Below are 24,842 nucleotides of genomic sequence, written 5' to 3' on the forward strand. Positions count from 1 at the left end.
CATTGGGAACTTGGTCACCTCTGGTATCAAGCACTTTTTAGTTTATAATTTTGTTTTTCTATTTTACAAGCCTCTTTCTGCTATCTTGCAGGGTGGCTGATCCCATGAATTCTTAGTCTTTGTAATTCTGAACTCTGGCCTATTAAATTTTACATGGATATTCCTTGGGACTAAGGTAGTGAAGTGTCCTTGGGACTAATGTAGTGAAGTGTTGATTCAGTTTGTTCCAGTCAGTGTGAGTAGAGGACATGGTGAAAGCTAAGTTGAGGGGCATTGTAAAAAACAAAACAACACCTAGATCCCCAAATTTACAGTTGAATCAAGTTGTCTCTTATATAGAAATAAATACAAAACACATTGATCTTGGCACCTCCAGTGAGTAGTGGTATCCCATTTGCTATTGTCCATAAAAGTGCAGAGAATAATCAGTGTTTGTCATTATTATTTTTCAGGAAAATGAAGGTGTGATTGTTTTTTAAGAAGGATTTTTTTTTCATTCTTAACTCCTAATATTTCTTCTTCAAAGCCCTTCAATCTTTATTCTGTTAATTATATAAAAAAGTTTAACTGGTGACATAACTATTAGGTTACATTTTAAAAGGTAAACCCTACTGGTATGGTACCTAATTTTGCATTGTCTTAGTAAAAATAGATTTCTCATACTAGGCAATGAATTAGAACCTTTGAACTTCACTTTTATTGAGGGTAAATGGATTTTTTCAATTATTCTGTCTCATTTAATTTGGGATGGATGAAGATTTATAATGTATGTAGATGATATTTGGGAATGTGTCCCAGACTTACTTCAGACTTTGCCATCAACCTCTTATTTATTTATTTACCCCCTGATCTGTTGAGACAATTATCACCAAACTTGATAACTACCTGTAGAATTGGCTCCATAGTAACTGCATAATTTTTATATCAAGATGCAGAAACCTATTTTTTAACTTTCAGGATCACTGAACTGACTGGTGTGAAAGCTGACACACTTAATCATTGGGCTTTTGTAATTGTTTATGGAATTTTGCTGCAGAAATGTAACACAGCAGCCATAATCAATGAGCATTGAAAATTTTTTGGCATAATGTCAAATGAAAGATATTAATTAACTTCATCTGTGAAAACCTTTTTTCACAGTTTTCTGGGATGATAATATGAATTGTATTTTATATCAATGTATCCCATTTATATATAAAATTGTCCTTTGAGTGGTTTCACATTAACCACTTGGGTTTCCAGATCAACCATATGTGAAAGCCTAATAGTGACCACTGAGCACAGAACCAGTTGATTCAAAAGACTATACAGTATTTGTGTTCACTGACTGGGGGGCAATTCAAAGATGTTTACTGCATGTGGATACTGTATATTGATGAACATGGCAGTTACATGGCAGTTGTTAAATTGCATGAAGAATGTTGAAGCCGCTCCAATATTCTCGGATTGTTGGTTTATTTTCTCCGTCTGTAGCCTTAAACAGCTGGGCCATGGTACGGCGTAAATAATACGCCTTGAATGCAGCGATGACGCCTTGGTCCATAGGCTGCATCAGTGCTGTCGTGTCGGGAGGCAGAAATACAACTTTTGCACTGTCATGCAAGTAGTCGAGATTGGGAGGATGAGCTGGAGCATTGTCAAGGATCAGAGGAATTTTGAAGTTAGGTTCTCATTGGCACAGTATTCCTTCAGTGCAGGGACGGTGTACACGTTTAACCACTGGCTAAATGTGACGCCGGTTATCCATGCCTTTTTGTTTGCCTTGTAAATGACAGGAAGGTGATCCTTAGAGTAACCTTTCAGGGCCCGTGGGTTAGCAGCGAGAGAAATGAGCATTGGCTTCAGCTTGAAGTCACCGGCAGTGTTCGCGCCAAGCAGCAGCGTCAAATGATCTTTTGCTACTTTAAAACCTGGTGCTCTTTTCTCTTCCTTGGAGATATAGGGCCTCTCCGGCATCCTCTTCCTAAAGAGACTAGTCTCGTCCACATTGAAGACTTGCTTCGGTGAGTAGCCTCCTTGCTGGATAATCCGTCTGAATTCCGGCGGGAATGTCTCGGCAGCAACCGTATCTGAACTGGCAGCTTCACCAGTCATCTTAATATTGTGGAAGTTATAACGACGCTTAAATCGTTGAAACCTTCCTTGGCTGGCCGTAAAGGTCTCTTCCTTCGATCCTTCACCCTCTTCTGCCTTTAAGTTGTCAAACAGGGATCTGACCTTATGCTGGATAACCATAAGGCTCACAGGGGCATTGCGTTGATTCTGGTCCTTTATCCACATTGCCAGCATCTTTTCTACCTTCTCTGTCACAGTGCTTCTAGTATGAATCGTCTTAGTAGCACTCAGAGAAGAACCACCTCCAGCACTAACCTTAGTCTTGTCAGCGTTGGTCCAGATAGTACGCACCATTGTGGGGGTTAAACCAAGCACAGCGGCTATGTCCACAGCACGTTCCCCTTTTTCAAATCTGGTTAATACATCCATTTTCGTAGCCAGGGTAATGGCCTTACATTGCCTCTTCACTACACTAGCATCAGTAGCACTTGATGGGCGCTTGGAAGCCATTTCGAATGGTTAGAGTACAGTTTTAGAGCAAAAACACTAATGCACGCTCGAATGATGTGAAGTAGTAACAGTGACTGGCTTGGCGTTGCTTGGGGACGCTGTGACGTTCTGCGAGTGAGGGCAGTGCACCGAGCCGAGAGAGTGTAGCGCGGCCAGACAAGAGCGGGTGATGCGTTGTAGAAAGTAGTTCGTGACGACGCTAAATGACGTGGTATCGGATCACCGAGAAGTTAAATAAATTTTTGGTCTCTGAAGTTCAGGACGTTTTTTCTGTATCACGAATTTTTGGATCATAATTTCCAAATTCTGTAACCTGAGTTTTCATAACACGGGGAGTGCCTGTAAACTGTTCTATGCAGGGTACTGTATATAGTAATTTAAAATTTTCAATGATTTCTTATTAAAATACTATACTGTACTTCTAATGCTTATTTGGGGGATGGGTGCCATGTGGAGGAATTTTTGATTGACATAGTGCTGGTAACTTCTCTTTATCTTTAATTTCATATACGATAAATTCATTTAGATTAATACAGATGGTGTGTAAAAGACTCTCAAGTGAAGTAAAACTTAACATATTGTATAGTAATAAACATAGTTTTGATGGATGGAAGATGAATGCTTGCCTCACTCCACTACTTAACTCAACTCTGCTTCACATTTACAGTAAAGGAGATAACTGTGTTGGTAGTTAGGGTGGGGCTTATGAAAATTGATAATCTGTAATGATATAGGACTTTGAGATTTTATAACTAGAAAATTGTTCTTTGTTTTATGATGTGAATGGGCATAACAGTTGTAGTGTAGCACTGTACACTGGTCCCTGAGTCCTCATTGTTAGTACATGAACACTTCATTACCTTTTCATTCCTGTAGGTAGATGTTCTCTGTATACCCTAATTGAAGTGAGTTTTTGATGTTGTTACTTTCATGATATCTAATATTAGATTGCTCCAAAAATTCATTCAGCAAAATTTACTACACAAAAGCCAATATGGTACAGTATTGTAGTTAACAATTATTTTAGTCCGTAAATTACCTTGATGAAATCTTATAATTGTACAGTATATATTGATTAACGATATAGAATTAGGTTAGCATCCTAATATTAAAGATGTTACTATGTGCTCAGTAGAATCTAGATTAATTTTTTTCTTCATTATTTCTTGTATTGTAGCTATTTAAAGAACGGGTATAGAATACATACAGTTTATAAAGAAATAGTAAGTAATACAAGAATTACAGGAGTATTTTAACACTAATAGGTTATTGTGTATGAATAGAAAAATAATTATTCATCACATACAGTAACTAGTTCATAATATGATCAGTATAATAAGAGCTCACATTTGTTATTAATCTTTTCAAAGATCAGTTAAAGAGAATTTCTTCTTCTTATAGTCATTCAAGGAGTTATATATATAGTATATATATATATATATATATATATATATATATATATATATATATATATATATATATATATATATATATATATATATATATATATATATATATATATATATATATATATATATATAATTGTTTTTGTGAGGCCTAGTGTTGTCCATAGCTGATCATACTGTAGTCTTTTGCCATTATCTTGAGTCTAGTGGCTGGTCCTATTTACATTGCCCCCTCTCTTGACTCCACTGAGTGCCCCCCAATGGACCTGGCCTTGCTGCCAGAGGTATGTCATAATAAGTACAGTCTTAGCTGGGAGCTTCCCTACACAGTTGGACAACTGAACATTTTTCACAAGAAATATCTGAAATACATTTATTTTGGGGGTATTTGAGGTTACCCGTTGCTTTAATATGGCTGGATCACGAGAGTCACCATTCTCTCACCTTCTTTGTAATATAATTCGTAAATTAATTCAAATGCGTTTGATTGGAATTTAATTTAAAATGATTTTCCTGACATACTGTACAGTACATATCCAACTTGTGCATTGGAAGTCCAGCTTTGTCAGGTCACTTAAATTTATTTTGATTAGTTTTGAGCACTGGTGTACACCTTCACCTTTGAAGTTATTTACAAACCTCCAAATTCTCTTTGCTTTTAATGTTTGTAGCTATTTCTCTATTTTCCTCTTATATAAGTTGTTTGCATGTTTCCATTATGTAGAGTACAATTTGTTGTTTCCATTTTACACTGATACTCACTTCATCTGAATCTGTTGTATCCCTTCATGAATGTGGTATTTGTCATTTGTTTAGTACTGTAATATTTCACTGAGGTAAATATTAATCAGGTTTTGTAAAGATTGATATATTATAGTGAATTAGAAAATGTTGATATGGATCCAGAAGAACTGAGTATTTGGGGTTTATGCATGTACAATTATTTAATTGTATGGTAGACTCACGCTACTTGTATTTCAATTGTAATTTTAAAAGTATTTCAGACAAGGCTGCTCAGAAGGCTTCTAGCAAAACTTAACTGTATATACCATAATAGCTGTATTTGAGAGTGGTGCCTTAGCATGCAACTACGGCCGATGACTCTTCACTCTTATAATCGTCCTTTTGGTTGCAATTTGATATGCCAGTTTTGAGTAAAGTTAGGGTTATTTTATTATTGTTATTGGTGCTAAAAATATCATCATTATCATTATTATTGTTTGATTTTTATATAAGAAATACAGCTTGAAGGTTGTTTATGGTCTTGAGGATGAGTGATATGAGTTCTTCTGGTTGACTACTTTATAACTTTCTCCCCTGCATTGGCTTACTTTTTATTCATTCACCTTAATACTTGTTCATGTTTCTTTAGAGTAAATATTTAATAATACTGTTATTGGTCTTTGGTTGATAGAGTGTTGACAGTGAGAATGGATTTTTCAACAGGAGTACCCCAGTACAGTACATGTATAAAGAAATGAGCTTAGGTTAATAATTTATTTTATCTATTCATTTTGTTTAAAGATGCTCAGTATTTTGCAGGTGCTTTAAAAATTCCCATTTTGACCACTTTTTGATTATAAATGAAGTGTCCAATCAAGTTCTTAGCTTTATAATATCTGTACTGTAATAGTGTTCCTTCCTCATGTTTCCTGGATGTTCCAGGATCAGCGCTTTTCCCGGATTAGTGAAGATGATCCTAGTCATGAAGATACCTTCTCTGTAACCCCCAACGCCATCAGTAAGTTCATCATGTTGATGTTTTTGTTTTGTAATTAATGCGAATCATTTCCCACTTTGGTCTAGGGTGGCTGGAATCATGAGATATAAAAAAATTCCATTTGCTGCCATTTATTCATGCAAATACTGTGTGAGATATGTTTCACTTTAGAATACAGGCATCCCCCGCGTTGCGGAAGGGTTCCATTCCTGGAAAAATGACCGTATCGCGAAATTCCGTAACGCGAAACCTAGTTTCTCATTGACTTCCATTATAAAACTGGAGATGCGTTCCTACGGAATTTTTTTAGGCCCCGAAAACGTAATTCAAGCACTTTTATGAATGAAAATAAACATTTATAAACACATAGAATACAGTACATTAAATAATTCATGATACACATGTAATATGAAGAGAAATACAGTTGGAATAAATAAAAATATTGTACTGTACTTACCACAAAAGATGTTGACTACTGCGTGAGGATTGGTGGTGCGAAGGAAGTTATTGGGAGGAAGAGGGAGGGGCACTACTCTCTTCTGCCCTGCCCTATAAATCATCATCTGCTTCTTCATCTGCTTTCACCTTTTTTCTGAATAACTCATCCAAAGTTGTTTGACGTTTCGGCGCACCTTCTCCTTGTACAGCTCAGTGTAGGAACTGAGAGCATTGTTAACTGCTCTTGCAATCTTGATTGGGGTCGTTATCAGCAAAGATTTGCAGACCTTCCTCTATTAGTGCAAACGCTTTAGACATATCCTTTTTTGTCAACTGAAGTGGGGTGGGTGGAGATTCTATATCCTCTTCTTGTCCTGCAGCTCGCTCTTGTTCCAGCATCATCAGATCTTCATTAGTCAAATCTTCTCTATGGGACTCTAGCAACTCAACCACATCATTTTCCACGACTTCTTCAAAGCCTACATTATTTGCAAGCGTCACAATGTCTTGTTAAACTTTCTGTAGACTTTCAGCTTGTGAAAAACCTTGGATTTCATGGACACACTCTGGCCATATGTTTTTACATGAACCATTCATAGCTGAGGTTTTCACTTCATCCCATGACTCGGCTATATTATCCACAGCATCCAAGATGTTGAACTTTTTCCAGAAGTCCCTAATTGTAGGTTTATCCTCCCCATCAATTGCTTTTATGAGCTGCAAAAAAGTTTTCCTAAGATAATATGCCTTAAAGTTAGCTATCACACCTTGATCCATTGGCTGGAGCAAGGAAGTTGTGTTCTTGGGGATGTACTCCACTCTCACATTATCAGAAAGATCATTTAAATTTACTGGGTGGCTTGGTGCATTGTCTAAGAGGAGCAATGCTTTATTAGATATGTTATGCCTGGCATTATATCTTTCTACAGCAGGGCAAAAATAGTTAGTGAACCAGTCTTGGAAAAGGGTCATAGTCATCCAAACCTTCTTATTGGAATGCCCTTGAGAGTCCTTGGATTTTCTGAGTGATACACAGGTAGGGGCTTTAATTTCATATCACCTGAAGCATTTCCTCCCAGCAGAAGTGTTAAACGATCTTTGGATGCTTTAAAGCCTGGTGCTGATTTTTCTTCAGTGGAAATAAAAGTTCTAGCAGGCATGTGCTTCCAGAAAAGCCCAGTTTCATCTACATTGTACACTTGTTCTGGTGTGTAACCTCCTTCATCAATAATTTTCTTCAGCTCAGCAGGATATTTATTAGCTGAATCTGTATAAGCACTGGCAGCTTCACCTCTCATTTTTATGTTGTGTAAATTAAGGCGCTTCTTAAACCTTTCAAACCAGCCTTTACTAGCCAGAAAAGGTTTAACCTCAGAAGATGCTCCTTCCTCTTCCTGCAAATCATTATATAAACTTATGGCTTTCTGTTGAATAACCATAGTGTTTAGTGGCACATTGCGTTTAGTCTGATCTTCATTCCAGACACTCAGGAGTCGTTCCATATTCAGCATCACATCACTTCGATGAAAATACAAGGTTCGAGCAGTTAATGGAGTAGCAGCTTGAGCACTTGACCTAATTTTGTCCTTATTATCACGGATTGTTCCCGCTGTTGAAGTAGCAAGACCTAATGTTTTTGCAATCTGGCTAAGTTTTTCTCCAGCATCAATCCTTCTTAAAACGTCAAGTTTAATATCCAATGTAATGCCTTTGCGGCTTCTTCTTGCACTACTGCGGTCACTTTCACTTGATGGCCTCTTTCCAGTCATCTTGAATAATGGTAATGCACTGTACTGTATGTTTGTAAAAGTTAAACCTGGGGCTTGAAAAATGCGCCCACACTGGATGTAAGCAATGGACTGACTCCTCGTGGCGACGTTACGCTTGGCGGTAGCAAACACCAAGAAATCCACACCAAACAAATTATAATTTTTAACAAAAAAATTGAATTTTATATAGTGATTTTTTTTTTAATTGTTAAAATTTACCCCAATTTCCGTAAGGGCGGATTTACAGGCCGTAACGCGAAATTAATGGTCGTAATTTACAAATTCCGTAAGAGCGAAATTCCGTAACCCGAGCTTCCGTAACGCGGGGGATGCCTGTACAGTACTGTACTATGGAAATAAAGTTGGTCTATTTAATACACTTTTTCCCTATCAGAGACTTTTTATGGCTTGTATTTCTTTTTCTTTTCTTGGACATCTTTGGTCCAAGGAGCTGATATGACCCTAAGCCCCTTATTAGAGGTGCCATATTGTACCTGTACTTATTATGTTAATTTCTGTGTTTTATTCCTCTGACTTAAGACTCGCATGTTTCAACAGTTGAAGGTCTGACTTTTTTTAGAAAATAGTTTGTGAAGGATTCTATATAAACCGGTTACTCTAGGTTAAGTGAGAACAGATATTTTAATTTTAAAAAGATTGAAAAGTATTGCTCCAACATCTTTTGACACTTAGTCCATGTGTGAATTCCTATTCTTAGTATAGTTACCACATGTATAGAAATTTCAAAACATTTCAGTTACTAATCTTCAACCATTCTAGAGATACCATATAAATATATATATTATATCTCCTCTAGGTAAAGAAAATAAACCTCCCAGTCCCGGAAAAGATGAAAATGAGGTAAGTTTCTTAATAGTGATCTTTTTAACATGCATCTCTAGTGTTACCGGGGTGCATGGGTTTCCTTTAGCAATTGTTTCTAAAGTTTTCTTGTTGCTAAATATTTTCATTGTTCATTGTGTTTCTACTACTTCTATATTCATGTTCATCAGATATTCATGTCAGTAATGTTTGTGCCACTTTAGTGATCATGGTGTCAGTAGTGGTCCTGTTCTCTTTGTGTTCATACTTTCCCATTGCTGTGTTTCCTCAACAGTCTTCCTATTTATCTAGCAGAAAAAAAAAATTGTAAGTCATATGAATAATTGCAAATTGAAGGAAATGTTTAAAAAACTTAAGTAAAAAATATGTGGAAAGGGAGTAAATGAGTTACTTATGGTGGTTCATACTTTACTGAATTAATTGGATCTGCCTTCCTTAAACTCCTTTGTGGGGTGTCCAGTTAAAAGTTAATGTAGGTAGAGACATGTTTACAAACATATTGTAGTTATTTTCATTTTCTCCATGCTTTTAAAGATGGGTACAGTTTACTGAACATCGCTGCTTTACCTTTTATTTTATAATTTATCTTATTTAAAAGACATTTATTGGAGCTATAACAATGGATAATGTTTTCAGGTGGTGGCGCCAGACTCAGGTGAGCGGCGAAAGGGACCTGCCCCTCCTCCCCCTGTTAGTGGCAGCCCAGCTAGTGTTTCCTCTACACCCTCTAAGAAGGGCCCTGCACCCGCTGTCCCAGCTAGCACCACCCCCTCTAAACCTAGAGCTCCTTCACCTGTGGATGTGCCCTCTGATGACCTAGTAGGTGAGTCAGGTGTTAGCTCCCCACCCAGCAGTAATGCAAGTAAGCAAGTTACCAGCACACCCTCAGGGAAGGGCCCGGCACCCAAGCCTGTATCCATTTCTGAAAGTCCGGTGCTTAAGGAGAAACAGTCACCAACAATCTCCAAAACAGACATTCCATGCACAGAAAATCTTCCTTCCGTCCCTAGTGAAAAGGAAGAAAGTGAAAAACAGTCAAGTGTGCCTCATTCTTCTGAGAAAGCTGAAAAGAGCATATTAGATGAAAGAATGGAAGTTGATGAGAAGCCCAAGATAGAGTCTGACACCCAAGAGCCAAAGAATAAATCTAATGTAGATGTTGTTGATACAAACCAAGCAAGTATTAGTGTATCAGTAGAGGAAGGCAAAAATATGCCTTCTTATGCACAAAATGTTGCAGAAGTCATAACAAGAGCCCAGCCAAATGAAGTGGAAAACCCCCAAATTGCTGAGACATCAGTCAGTCTTAAAGTAGTAGTAGATCTAGATGAAGAAGAGACAAGGAAAGCAACAACTTTAGTTGTTGATGATACTGAACTTAAAACTCTTGTTTCAACTTCACCTCCAGTGTCTCCTGTAACAACTGTGGCATTGTCCACTCCAGATTCATCAACTGTTGTTTCTCCTCAGTCACAAGTAACTCATATGTCTGGTCAAGCTACTAATGAACCAGAACCTCCAGCAGTACCGGTGAGACCAGCTTCTGCATCGTTATCCCCCAGTTCGTCGGAGGCGGTAATTGCATCTATAGGAAGTGATGCTACTGTAATTGTTCGCACTCCCACCCCAACTCCCCCAGAACCTTCACAAGGCCAGCCCCCTGTGAAAAAAGAGAGTGTAGTCACATATTCTGGTGAGCCAGTTATCTTTTCACCATTTGAATTGCATGCATTTGCTTGGTAAATGCATGAGCTACAAAACATCTATACTATACTTGGTTTGCACATTGGATAATATATAAAAGTTTGCTTTAGTATTTTGAATTGCACTGTATAGTGATATTGCTCACTGAGATGTGTGTCTATTCTTCATTCTTCAGTGCACTGTCTTGATCTTTATAGTTTAGCACTCAATTTTGCTTGCTCTATGGTCTTGATTGAAGTTGCACTAGGCATTTTCCTTGCAGTTTCTTCATTATTTTATACCTTATGCTAGGTCAGGATCTTGCAACATTGTACAGTATAGCCATCAGGAAGAGAGGTTGTAACCCCAGGCTCCATGGTCCAGCTTGTGATTGAGACCTAAAACTTTTTACATTTGAGGATTAGCTATCCTTCACCTTCTTACTAATGAATATCCAGTAGGTAAGAAGGAGAATGTTTAAGAGTTTTATTGTGAGCATCACCTGAGACATTCATAACCATTCATTTGTTGTCATTGAGTAAAACAACATAAATCTAATCAACTCCCTCATTTAAATATTACCCTCTCTATAACACAGACATGCTGCTCTGGTGCTGACCTTATGGACAGTTAGCTATTATTTTAATTGATATTAGACACTCTCTAGCCATGCAGTCTTAAGTTTTAAGATTTTGTTGCAAATATTGCAAGAGTTTTTATCTGTTTCATATGAACTTTAAGGATTTGAATGTTCATGTTTCTCAGTTATATGAGACACAAGCTATGGGAAAGAAATATTGTCTTACTGTTAATCTTTCAATAGCAAACATCAGCAGTGAAAGTTAACTGTAGGGATGGCAGCCATTATCAGTAGATGCTTCACGTTCATTGTGTTCTATTTTTTTGCATATTGGGATGGAGTAAAGAATCCTTAATCACCAGGTAATAAGTTGGTCATGCCATGTACAGTATTATGAACTAGAGTTCAATGACTCATATTACAGTGGCCACACAAATCACTGGGATGCTGAATATCAGGGTTATGTTCTGTCTATGATTAGAACAGTATCTTGTGAGTGGGAGTTAGATTTACTCTCTTTCCCTTGAATTTTCTCCCTAGGAATATGTACAGTCCCCTTCACTAGTGCACCATTTATCCCTGGTGCAGATAGCCTCTGAGTGTGGGGCTGGCAATCCAATCCCTTTTATATTTTGTCAAAAGAAATAAGTAAGAATACTGGAGAGTTTTTGTTGTTTGTGATTCTGACCACCCAACTCTAGGTAGGAAAGGGCTTGCAAGAGTGAAATTCAGACCATTCTCTCGCTAACATGAGGCCTCGCCTGTTAAGAATTTTTAATGCACATTATTTTATATACAAAAATAAGATGGAATATGGATACATTTTGAGAGGTACTGTAATGGCATACCAAACTTGTTTATAAGATAAACTTACCTCTATATATTCTTATTGTGTAGTTAGGTCTTAGGTGAAGAAATATGTGTATAAATACATAGGTGAAAAGTAGCCAGTACAGTACAGTACGGTATTAGCAGTGTGCAATATGTAAATTTTAGTTTAGTTTGATAAAAAGACTGCTGAAATATAATGTAGTGATTACTGTACTGTTGTATGGGTCAGAAGAATTGACCCTAAGTAAACACCAGGAGCTTTGAGGCTTTTGAAATGTGGCGATAAAAAAATACAATACAAGGGCTGGCTAGAACAATGGGAGGAATATTGGTAATTTATCATTAGGGACAAGGGGGTAATGGTATATATACCACCATTATTAACTAACTGTAGGGTAGGAGGGCCAGGGGAAGACAGAAACTGGGATGGATGAATTAAAAAAAAAATTGGATCCCCGGAAAAACACAAAATCTTGAAGGATTAGTAGAGTCACTAACCCTTGAGACATGAGGATGGTGACTCAACTGATTGATTAATTGATTATTTTTTATAGAATTTATCTGTTTTCTAGACGATCTTCTCAGAAATGAAGATGGTGTAGAACTTTTATCATTTTACATTGTTCTTGCTTGATTAGAATTGGAATTATCTACAAGGGGGGGGGGGGGACATTGATTAAAAACTGTATATAAATTGCATGAAATGCAGTATTTCTTTTTTGTATTTATTAGTAAGTATTTCTTTGAATAAGAATAACAGGTGTCTTTATGATAAATTTTCCTACTAATTTCAAAGTTAGTTTTCTTTCATATTAAATCTTTAATATCATCTTTCATTTCACTTAACTTTTGGCCTGTCCAGGTTATTTGAGAATAATTAAGATATTCCTTAAAATAAAGGTGGTTTCCTCTTTGACAGTAACCAACAAAAGATTGAATTATTACTTATATTAACTTTTAAGTTTCTAACTTGCCTCGTGTAATATAACTTATTGCTTTTGAATCCTTCCATAAGTGCAATTATTTTGCTCACTTACGATGGCTAATGCTTATAGCTGTTGCATGAAAAAAATCTGCATGAGAACCTTGAGAATAAGGATATGAAATATCTTAGACTGAGTAATACAAGTTTAAAACTGTATTTATAGATTGCTGTAATATGTATTCCTATGTATAGGTCCTGCCATTGTTGATAAAAACTCAAAAGATGAAGTGGAGACTCCATCTTCCCCCGAAGTGCAAGATTCCATCTCTCATCCACCAACATCCACTTCCCCATCCTTATCTGAGGCTGAGGAACAGGCAGTGCAGATCTTAGAGTCAGCAATTGCCAGTGTTGGAGACACAGTTTCCAGTAAGAGTTCCCAGGAGGATGGGGAAGATTCTAATGTCACTCTTGCAAGTACTTCAGTGATACTAACTCCAGAGAAAGAGAAGAAATTGGACACAGTAGTCCTGTCAGACCAAGTGGTGGCTGCTGACCAAGTGAAGGCACCTGACTCTAGTGCAAAAGGTTAGTCGGTTATTCTGTAATACACCTTGCAAACATGTGTGCATTTTAGCCATGAACATTGTGACCAGCTTTGAACTGGGATCCAACTGCCAAAGTATTTTCTTAATAGCAATAGCTTGTATATGAGGATTTTAAGTAGAGTGTGTACATACTTTAATTTTATGCATGTTAATTTGTATTGCATCTTCTCCAAATGGAAACAGCAGTTAATAATTAAAAAGAGTGCAGTATATATTGCAGAAAAGAGAGCAAGTAAAATAGGGAGAATATTTTGAGCAGATGCTACATGTAATTATGGATGATAGAGAGATACTGTATATCATGTTTACTGAAGAGACGTGAAAAGAACTACAGTATTGTTAAAGGAGAAAAATAATTCAGGGAGGAGGTGAGAAAGGCTTTTGAGTAAGCTCAAGAATGGAAAGTCACCAGGAATACAGAATAGGGACGTGCTGTGGAAATTATAGGGAAAGAAGTTGGAAAAGTCATAGAATAAGTGACAAGAATACAGTATATAGGTGATACTTGACAGAGGAAATATTGCATAAAGAATGAATACCATATAGTTTAGCTACGTAACGGGAAAAGTGATAAGAATGAATGCAAACGTTATAGAGGAATTTACTTGTTAAGTAGATCAGGGAAAGCAAATGGAAATTTTCACAAAGAGAGAGACTGTTTTAGGGGAAGAATAGAGAGGGTTCAGTTGGGCATATTTTCGGGATTTGATAAAGGTAGTGATAAAAGAGTCGATGGATAGGAAATGGAGGAGGTTTTGTAGAAAGAGAGAAATATGTAACAAGAGTGTGATAAGAAAAGAGAAACTGAATCCAAATGAAAAGTAGGACTGTATTGATGGTTAGTAACATGGCAATGGTTTCTTTGGGGGGGGGGAGGATATGGATGGGGAAGCAAGAGTATTGGAGAGGGGGCGGGTTTTTCAAATAGGGAAATGCAATGTAAAGGGGAGCAGGATCAGTTTCTTTTTGCAGATGACAGTGTGCTGGTGGGTAATTCTGATGAAAAGTGTTATGAGTAATTAATGTGTTTAGGTTTGTGCTTATGAAGAGAAAGATGGTGAATGTTGTTCATGTGTTTAGTCATGTGTATAAGGAGAAAGATGGTGAATATATAAAAAAAAATGATGAAAATAAGCAAAGAAGGGAGGCAGGGAGAAATAAATTAAATTTGATTGGAGGCAGAATTGTGGAAATGATGTGTTTCAAGTACTGTATGTGAGTGTGGAACTATCATTAATGATAAATTGAATGACCCTGTTTGGATGGAGAGTAATAGATATATTGAGAAATGGATGAAGAGAAAGCTGTGTCCAAGGAAATCAAGATGGAGAAATCGGGGGAATCACCGAACCAACAATATTACGTTGGTGTTTGGTTGGTCATAAAGAGAAAAAAAATTATGATGTGCTTGAGAGCAGTATGCAGATAATTTGAAATACAGACAGTAAATTAAGAGAGATGGAAATGAAGAAGGTATCAAACAGCTTACCAGAGTTAGCTCAGATGGCAGAGATGGATTAAGAGAATAGGAAGTGAAATATTGGTCAAAGAGTGTACAGTATAATTGAGAGATGGATGGGAGGAGGGAGAGAGAAGCACATACAGTATGAGATGAAGGATGCTCTGGAAGTGAGGGGGATAGAGATACTGTACATTAAGCAGCAGTGTGCATGAATGAGCACTAGGTGGTTTATGGGGAAGGACATGTTGATGCTGACACATAGTGAAGCGATGGGTAAACCGGACATATTGTTCGACTTTATTGTGGAAGGGGAGTACCATAGCACAACACATCAGTTGTCGCAGTAAGAATAAGTGAATGACAACAAATGAAGAGATTATATATGTGTATATTTGCTTTTGATTCTTGCTGCCTTGCTTTATTTGAGGAAGGGCGTAAAAGAAAAAAAATAGTATACGTATTTAAAAGGAATGACCAAAGAAATTTTTTTAAGTAAATAAGAATATAATTTATTTGTGTGGGTCTGTGGGATGTCTTAAATTTTTTGGAAGTGAGCAGTTTAGTGGATGATCTTTTATAAGTTGGCTTGCTGTTCAGTAGAAGTAATACAGGAAAGTTAAATACCTGTAGATGGATTTATATTTTTTTGCGTAGATGTTGGTTAATGTGGTACAAATAATCCTGCAAACAGATAAGGATGAAGGAATCACAGAAGTCCAGGTAATTCCCAATGATGGTCATAAGCTAGATGAAAGTGAAGTTGTAATAAGCAATTCCTCCATACTTCACGATGGGATGGACACACAGCCAGACCCCAACGCTGCCTCAAAGTAAGTAGTTTTGAAACAGTATTATTTGGGACACAGATCACTAAAGGAATATTTCTCTATCATAATAAAATTAGAATTGACAACATTGCAGAGGAGTACCGTATTTTATGGCATATAAGACGCATGGTCATATAGATGCAACCCCCCTCCATTTTAGCAGGGAGTATTTAGGGAAAAATTTTGTGTATTTTCCTCCTGTAGTCACAGTTTTCTTAAAATAATATATACAGTAACTACCAGTAAATGTGAGGAATAAATAAAAGTAATATCAATAAATAAGTTACAACAAAACTACTGTATTATTGCAAAATCAGTAAATAAAAGGCAAAGGAAAGTTTAACACAGTTGCAATTTGCATATACAGTCAGGTCGGGATGTATAGCAAGATAGGGTCCAAGGATGTTCACTATATACTAAATCGCAAAATATAATTACATGTAATCAATGGGGAAAATAGGGTTAGGTTGTGAAGGCCAATAAGTGACTAAACATGACATAAAATGGCAGTCTAAAGTTAGCAGAATATAAATTGCTTTGCTGGAATCCTTGAAAGACATCGAATAATTTGAATATGTACATCATATAATTTGCACAAGAGATAAAAAATTTTGACTGTACTCATTAGCACTAAATTTTTTTTTGTCTATTGTGAAGTATAACATGTTTATATTCAAATTAATCACCATCTTACAAGAATTCCAGCAATGTTAATTATATTCTCTTAAGCCAATTCATTAACATTTTATAAGAGAAAAACTTAAACTCCCCTATATGACAGATAAATAAATACCACCAGGTAACCTTGTCTGGCTCCAACCCAGCTGTCATAATAAATCAACTCTTCTCCTAAGAGTGACTGTTTTTTAGGCTTAAAGTTTTGTTCTTATAAAATGTCACAGACTAAAGTTAGCACTATATACTGTAAATTGCATTGCTTGAATTCTTACAAGATAGCGAATAATTTGAATATAGACATCATATATTTTATACAAGAGAAAAAAAATACAACTCGTATTTTTGGGGCTATTTAGGGAATTTTTAGGAGTGTTTCTGACTTTATACGGTTTTTGGCTTTATGTGAGGTCCCAGGAACACAACTCCACGTAAGTTGTGAGTCTACTGTAAATAAATTTATCGCTATATATTGGAAAATTTTGATAATTTTGATAGTAGTGATATATTTGAAATATTTCCTGCCTGATTATCCTCGGGGGAAAAAAAATTAACGCTCTATATAGGAAAATGTTGATAATTTTGGTAGCCGCGGTATAAAAAGCCTTTATATAAAGTCGCTGTATATCCCGACCCTACTGTACATCTGTACTCCCTGTTCATCACAGCAACGGAGACGCTACCTCCACCACTCCCCCACTGAGCCAGCTAACTCATGTGCAAAGAAATGTATATTCCCTTTATGTGTTTGCCCTTAGGACAATTATTTCTTTCACTTTTTCACAATATGTATGCAGGATGGTCTGTCCATATAACTGAGTAAAAATAAATGAAGAAAGTTATGTATATCTATCCAAAAATACTAGTTGTAAAACAACCATAACACCTCACAGCTTGGCCCAGTAGCCTGCTGGTTACAGTGACGAGTCTAACCTGGCCACGATGCCGCCAGTGATGTTAACAGATGCAAATGTGAAAAGAAAGTGATCTGTAAATCTTCAATTATATCAGGTATTTGTAGATTGAAAAATAAATGTTGCAGGTATAGCATTAATGGATTGTAATGCTTGTAAGAGTTAAGAAATGATTACTGCTTAGCTACTTCTGATGAGTAGGGTGTCTGAGGTTATCATCATCAGTACAGTAGTTATAAATCGAACCTTTAATTTACAATAATTATATTTTAATTACTTGAAAAAATAATAATGTGTTTAAGTAAGCAATAACCTATTCTTAATTCTGGAGTTGGGTTCGGTAGAATTTAGCTCACTGGAGACAGCGACTGGGGGATTCATTAACTTACGGGAGATCTCAACTTCACATATAGGACACACGATTATTTTTTAGCCATTTTTCAGACAAAAAAGTGTGTCTTATATCCTGTAAAATACGGTATATCTTATGATATTTTACAGTACCACTACTGTATTATGAAATACAAATTAAGAGGTATTTTACTACACTGACTTAACAAGTTCTTACATTTCTTTTTCCTTAAATTTTTCTTTAAATAGGTCACGTTATGAAATCACACTAGAGGAAACCGCACAGGTGGAAGAAATCCCCCCTTCAGTTCTGTCTGCAAATGACACAACGCACATCTCTGTTGTAGCTGTAGATGACTTATCAGAAGCAGCTAGTTCAAGTAAGGATACTCCATCTTCCCAGAAGGACTCACTTGTTTCATCAAAAACACCGCCCCCAGCACCTGTTGATCAGAAAACCACAACTACCAGATCACCAGTACAGAGTGAGCAAGATCACCAAGGTCATCTGGAAACCTCTTCCAATATCTCTAATATTTCTAATCTCAGTGGAGGAACAACTTCAACTGGAAGGTCTGTGAGTTCAGCTGAGGAAGAGAACCGACCCACCATGTCACTCTTGATAGAGGGTACAACTGTTAGTGCAACAGATGTAGATGATGATGAAGTGTTTGATCACTCTGAAAACAATGAATCAAAGGTAGGAGAAATTAGTTGTATCACAAATTTGAATTTAACTGTGGAGAAGTATACTGTACTGTAATAGTATCACTGGCTTGTATATTAGGTGCTAGTTTTGCATGTCTGTGTGCCATTAGTCCATACTATTTATTTTTTGTTTGTTTTTTAATATATAACTCAAGTAACAAACTCAGAATGGACTATTGTGCTGCAATGGGCTCCTCCTAGACTGCCAGGTCTGTTGAGGTATGTTGTCAGCAAGTCAACAACCAATCATTATTTGAGCTATCGCTCCTATAGGACTGACTTTGTTCTTGTGTTCTGGTTTCAGAACATTAAATTATATACTACTTTGTGAGCTTCTTAAGCATAGTGCCTTATATTTGTATGTAGTAATTGATACGGTAATGAGAAATCTATTCAGACTTGCCCATTGTAATAATATACAAAGGCAGTTATTTAAAATTTTACATTACATGAAATGAAACTTGTATTGTGAGGTATAAGAGTCTTATATAACATAACATATACATGCCAGAGTATAAATATATACAAAAATGTTATGGGATATAAATAATTGAGTATTGGTGCGGTTTTAGACCTTGTGCTTAGAGTGCCGTTATTGGTTCAAGCCTTGTTATTGCAGTTTCAATTCTGAAATGGATCTTTGGTTGCAATTTATCCTTGTGGGTATAATTTAGATGTGGATCCAATCAATGGGACTGTGCAGGACTGGTTAACTGCATTGATTCATGAACCCCTAAATAAAGTAATGGAGCTGGCCTTCATTGTTGTTGTTATTTAAGTTTTCTAAGAATTTCTGCTGTCATAATTTTATTCATTATGCAGACTGGTTGAATATTATTTATAGTTCTTATGTTTTGTGAGTGAATATTATTTTTAGCTCTTATGTTTTGTTAGGGAATGAAGAATTATTATCACCTTCCTGGTATCAGTGCCATTGTTGCTGTCATCACAATAATTTTCTAGCTTAAGTTTTTGCTTTTACTTCAGCCCATATGAAAGGTTGAAAGAAAATTTTTGTAACAGACCTATTTTTTAAATTTTTTTATTAATTATTAATTTTCCTTACAGACTGCAAAGGAGAGCTCTGCCAACAAACCTGCACTAGTTAGAGAGTTAACGATAGGAAGTGAAGTGTCTGTTGAATCCGGGGTCTCTGCTGGGTCTACAGTTTCAACCCCATCACATCAGACAGACTACTCACAGCAAAGCACCCCAGTTGCTAATTCTCCAGTAACAAAAATATTGCCAAATGGCATTGGGAAAGATGCTCACAGACTGGAGAGGTAAGAGTTACAAATTGATTTTAATTGTTAGAGTTATCATCTAAGAAATAAATACACAGGTTTGTATATGTGAAGTAAAAGGGTTAAATTGTTTGGGAGAAACTGTGTACAAATATTTTTGTACAGTATTGGAGAAAAGTGCGCAAATTAAAATTGCGAAAAAATTTGGTAAGAGCGGGGCTGCATTCCTTGACTTTTAAGCAATGTTATTTCTCCCCAGTTATCATTATCATTCTCCTTTTATAGCCATTTTCCACTTATGTGTTGGTTAGTCATGATTACATGATGGCACCTCTATGCTGCATGGTTTCTTGCAACTTCTCTCAATAGGTGTTTATCCCACAGATAATTTCTCACAACCTCTCTTGGCCTACCCCTAGTTCTTCTCTCCTCCACAAACTCATATATTTATTAGCCAATTTATTCTTCATTCTCTCCATATTCCCAAACCATGTCAGCCTACTTCTATGCAAAACCTCACCAATGCTCTCAATGCTCAGCTCCCTTCTAAGCTCTGAAGTGGGTTTCTTATCTCAAATTTAAGTGTCGGTCAACAAGTTGGGTGCTTGTGACCCATAGACCTCTCAGGCTATACATCAATTTTCCAATCCTTGCACAGTTTAAAATGGGATTTCAAGATCTATACAGGTAATCCATTTTAGGTATAACTTATTATTAATAACAAGCATGAAACCTGTTGATGTAACTTAGAGCAGTCATTTTCCTGTGGTGTTGTCATTTTAACTTTTAAATCTCTATAACTGCTGATCCAGCCCCATATTTTTTTCTTTGAAACGATCGCCTTTGTATACTGTATTAGCTTACATACATGTTGAGTTTTCTTTTTAGATATGAGGCACCGAGTGCGCGAAAAATCACAATCGAGAAAAGCTCTCTTAAAGTTTGGAAAAATACAAATATGACGTAACTTTTGAACCAATGAAGTGGCAGTGTGTAGAGCTCTTAAAGCTAGTTTTGCCTGATACTAAAGTCATATTAATTGAAAAGATTGTCTATACTAAAAACTTAATTGTTTTTATCGTTAATACGCAGTTTCATTAATATGCATTGTTGAGGTATAATTTTCATTACATGGAAGCAGTAATGTATTAAGACCACACCAAAAAGTCAAAGGTCACTGTACTGTTTGTATAAAAGCAAACAATACCAGGTATTACCAATATTTTGACCAAGGGCCAAGCACCAAGAAGTATAATAAAAAAATGCAGGTACTTAAGTCTTAAATATTAGAAAAATTACAGTAAAAACTGACTTGTATTACCAGTATTACCACCCACCAGCCCTCACTCCCACCCTCCTTGCCCTCCCTTCTCTGTGTTTTGTTTATTTTTCTCCTAATGCCTCTCACTCCCTCCTGTCTGCCAGTTGGAAAATAAAGAAAGGTTCAAGTGTTGTTACATAGGATTCTTATGACATTTTTGTAGAAACATGGACTCCCATTAGCTAAGAAACCAGAAAATAATGAGTCGCTATGAGCGAGAGAGGCTATGATTGGGGGCCGCAGGCACTTGTCCCCTTGTCTCCCTCAGTCCGCCTCGAGGCGCAGATCACGTACAGTACTGTAGAGGCACTTTTACCTACCTTCACTAATATGGCTCTCAGCCTTATAAATATTGTGCTATGGCGACAGTTTGTGTTTCTGCAGATAGAGAAAAGGTTGGGGAGTACAGATAGTACTGTAACTCAATTTTGGGGGCGTGCCGCTTGGTTCCTTGTTGCACTTGGCGTCTCATATGTAATATCACAACCTTTCACTTCTACTTACTGCCTCTGTTTTAGGTACCATATTTTACAGCATATAAGATGCACCCCAACTATTTCAGCAGGGAGTATTTAGGAAAAAAAACTTTGTGTATTTTCCTCCTGTAGCCATAGTTTTCTTAAAATAATATATACAGTACCAGTAAATGTGAGGAATAATAAAAATAATACCAATAAGTAAGTTACACCTGAGCCGACTCCTTAGCAACACTCCCCACCCCTTACACTCTGCGCCCTCCTCCTGCTCCCTCACTGAGCCAGCTAACTCGTGTGCAAAAAATGAAAGAAATTAAATTCCCTTTGTGTGTTTGCCCTTATGTCAATTATTTCTTTTACCTTTTTCACAGTATGTATGCAGGATGGTGTGTGCATGTAACTGAGTAAAAATAAATGAAGAACGTTACCTATATCTACCCGAAAGTTCGAGTTGAAAAAAAAACCATAACACCTCACAGTACATCTTGGCCTAGTAGAATGCTGGTTACAGTGATGAGTCTAACTTGGCTACAATACCACTAGCGATATTAACAGATGCAAATGTGAAAGAAAGTTATCCGTAAATCTTCATTTGTATCGAGTATTTGCAGGTTTAAAAATAATTGTTGCAGGTATGACATTATTAGATAGCTTGTAGTACTGCTTGTAAAAGTTCAGAAATGGTTACTGCTTAACTACCTCTGAAGAGTTGGCTGTCTGCCATATGGGTGTTAACCCTTAGGTCCCGGGTGACGTTCCAGCCAGCAGCACCCCTAACCCGGGGCTTGAGAGTTAATCATCTCAGGTTATCATCATCAGTACAGTAGTAATGAATCCAGCTTTTATATTTACAATAATTACCTTTTTGATTAATTAATAATGTGTTTAAGTAAGCAATTACATATTTTTAATTCTGGAGTTGGGTTAGGTAGAATTTAACCAACTGAAGACACCAATTGGGGGACTCATTATCCTACAGGAGACTGCAACTTCATTTATTGGATGCAGGCCGAGTTTTTGAGCCGTAAAATACAGTAATTTATTGAGCTACTTCTGATTTTATCCCCAACTCCTCCTCTTCCAGCATTTGTCATTTCAGCTCTCCATTTATACTCAATCAATAACCCTTTCCATAGATCTGAGTGGGATAATGTAAGTACGACCAGCTCGGAGAGGGAGAACAGACATAGAGAGAGGGATGATGAGAGTTTGGACGAGGTTGTACTTCGAAGACCACAACAGGCCGACCTTTCTGATGTCACCATCCAACCATTAGAGAAAAACAGAGAAGGAAGGAATGCAAGGGCCACCAAACAAGAAAATGATTTGTTAGCCTTGCGAAAGAAGACCAGAAAACGTACCCGAAAGTTTGTTGTTGATGGTGTAGTTGTTACTACAAGACAGGTGATTATTTCTACATCCTTTTTATATTGTATATTGCTGTGTTCAAATTAAGACTAAAATGATTACTGTCTTTTTAACTGTCCCACTAAGAAGAATGATAGTCTAAGTAAGTAAATGAAATTAGCTACATTGAAATCTTGAGTAATCATTTTGAGCAGTTTGCAGCTTAAATTACTTAATAATATTCATAGATTTCAATCTGTCATCTTTATAGCATTTATATTTTTTCAGTTGTTTTATATGAGTATTCGTTACTCAGTCATATTGCTTCTTTTATTGGAAAAAATTAACAACATACAGTACAGCGAAGTGAAGTGTGTAGGGGCAGACAAAAATTGGAATATTAAAGTGAGGGCTGTGTAAGGGCTTAAATACAAATTTGACCATGTATTTTGCCATTGGCATTGTGAATTATGGTCAGTACATTGATTAAATACCTTTGAGCAAAAAAAAAATAATAATTTTCTCTCACTTGGCTGCAGAATTATTGGTTTACAGTAATTATGTTAGGATTTAAATTTATTACTCTTAGAATATTATGTTCTTGATAATTAATTTGTGTTATTCTTGTGTTGTACTGTAGGTCTTTTATGAAGATGAGGGAATGGGCACTGGCCACTTTTCAAGAAAGCAAGAGCTGCGAGAGCTTAAGATCCTTCAAAAAATTGAGCAGAAGCAGTTCCAGGAATTGGCTGTTAAGGCCAATTTTGCCAAAGCAGAACAGGAAAAGAAGTTTGACCTAGAGAGGCAACAACTGCTACGAGGATATGATACTGAAATAGAAGCTCTGAACAGACAACAAAAACAGCAGGTATTTACATTGATTTCCTTAAAATTAAATGTCGGAGCTTAAAAATTAAAAGGAAATTTAGAATTCATTTTTAAATAGAAACATAGTTAATGTAAATGCCTTCTGAGTATTTAAGGGATAATCAGACCCATCACGTTGAACTCGAACGTTATAATTCGGTCAAATTTGTTGAATACAATTCATTCTTAGAATTTCAAGTAATAAATCATACATAGGCAATCATACATAAATGTGTAATCCAATATATATTCACATGACACTCATAGCTATGTAATTAGTCTAATCTTAACACTTATAATGACTACTTAATTTGCCATATTTCCATGTTGTCACAATGATAACCGATGCAATGGACAAAGTCTACCTGTGTAAACTTAAGTACAAGTTAAAACTTACGTGTTGAAAGTCTCAAGAGAAACAGGTTAGGTGTTGACTCTTTGATGGGGATAGCTACAGTGGCAGTGCCCTGCCTGGCATCACATACCCAGCCCTGGCTGGCCAACTTTGCTGCATCAGGTGTTTATACGCAAACAAGCTTACCTTACTACCACCCAACACACCAACCTCCTCCGTGTCTCTCCTTCTCCACCATCTCAACACTGTAAATACAGGCAGGCACGCCCAATAAACATGACATGACTTACAGCCTAGCATAATATTTGTTTATGGGTCATCCTACTCATTACTGCTTGCGGTAACAGTTAATGTATCCTTAAATGTAGTTTTGTTTCAAATTGTAAATTTACCTATTCTTGGTAGTGATTATTGCTCCTATTATCTCCTGTTTGATTTAGCTGGGGTTTATACTTTGGTTTTTGTTCCTTTAATCAGGTGGAGAAAGCAGAAGCTCTGCAAGAGGTTGAATTGAAGAATGCCAGCAAAAAGATAAGAGCTGAACAAGAACGTGAACTGAAGGCTTTCCGCGAGTCCCTCAAGACAGAACTCAAACTCTTGAAACAAGAGGTTGATCTTCTGCCCAAAGTAAGTTTTTCATTCGTGATAAGTGAATTGCATAGCACAGACTCTATAGAAGTACTATTTAATTAATTTACCTCCCCCCCCCCTCCAAGTAAGGCTTAACATTCACTGTTTCATTCGCTCGTCCATTCAAGTTTGTAAGCATGTACTGTACAGTATAAAAACTGTGGTACATGCTGGAGCCCAACATTCAGTTGCTCAAACTTTTCATGCAAAACTATTGTTTTTTGTTAATTAACCCCTTCTCTATGGGGACACCACTTTTGATATTCTATTTGGCTTCTGTATGTGCTAATGCTGTAG

General features: G+C 36.6%; 1 protein-coding gene across 11 annotated transcripts in view; it reads left to right on the forward strand.

The window, feature by feature from the left end:
• Positions 1-24,842, forward strand: part of LOC121859130 (serine/threonine-protein kinase 10-like) — an 86,172-nt gene that overhangs the window by 36,321 nt on the left and 25,009 nt on the right. For 8 of the 11 annotated variants that reach the window (XM_042355839.1, XM_042355838.1, XM_042355841.1 and 5 more), the window contains exons 10-19: positions 5,637-5,712; positions 8,716-8,759; positions 9,378-10,434; positions 13,013-13,348; positions 15,522-15,660; positions 17,847-18,297; positions 19,374-19,588; positions 22,483-22,750; positions 23,334-23,561; positions 24,393-24,542. In XM_042355839.1, the coding sequence (XP_042211773.1) occupies positions 5,637-5,712; positions 8,716-8,759; positions 9,378-10,434; positions 13,013-13,348; positions 15,522-15,660; positions 17,847-18,297; positions 19,374-19,588; positions 22,483-22,750; positions 23,334-23,561; positions 24,393-24,542 (2,964 nt within the window). Of the gene's footprint in view, positions 1-4,149; positions 4,256-5,636; positions 5,713-8,715; positions 8,760-9,377; positions 10,435-13,012; positions 13,349-15,521; positions 15,661-17,846; positions 18,298-19,373; positions 19,589-22,482; positions 22,751-23,333; positions 23,562-24,392; positions 24,543-24,842 lie in introns of those variants that run through there. The other 3 variants (XM_042355848.1, XM_042355847.1, XM_042355840.1) reach the window with 3 other exon arrangements.

Source organism: Homarus americanus, unplaced genomic scaffold (assembly GCF_018991925.1).
Source record: "Homarus americanus isolate GMGI-L3 unplaced genomic scaffold, GMGI_Hamer_2.0 scaffold50924, whole genome shotgun sequence".
Lineage (NCBI taxonomy): Eukaryota > Metazoa > Arthropoda > Malacostraca > Decapoda > Nephropidae > Homarus > Homarus americanus.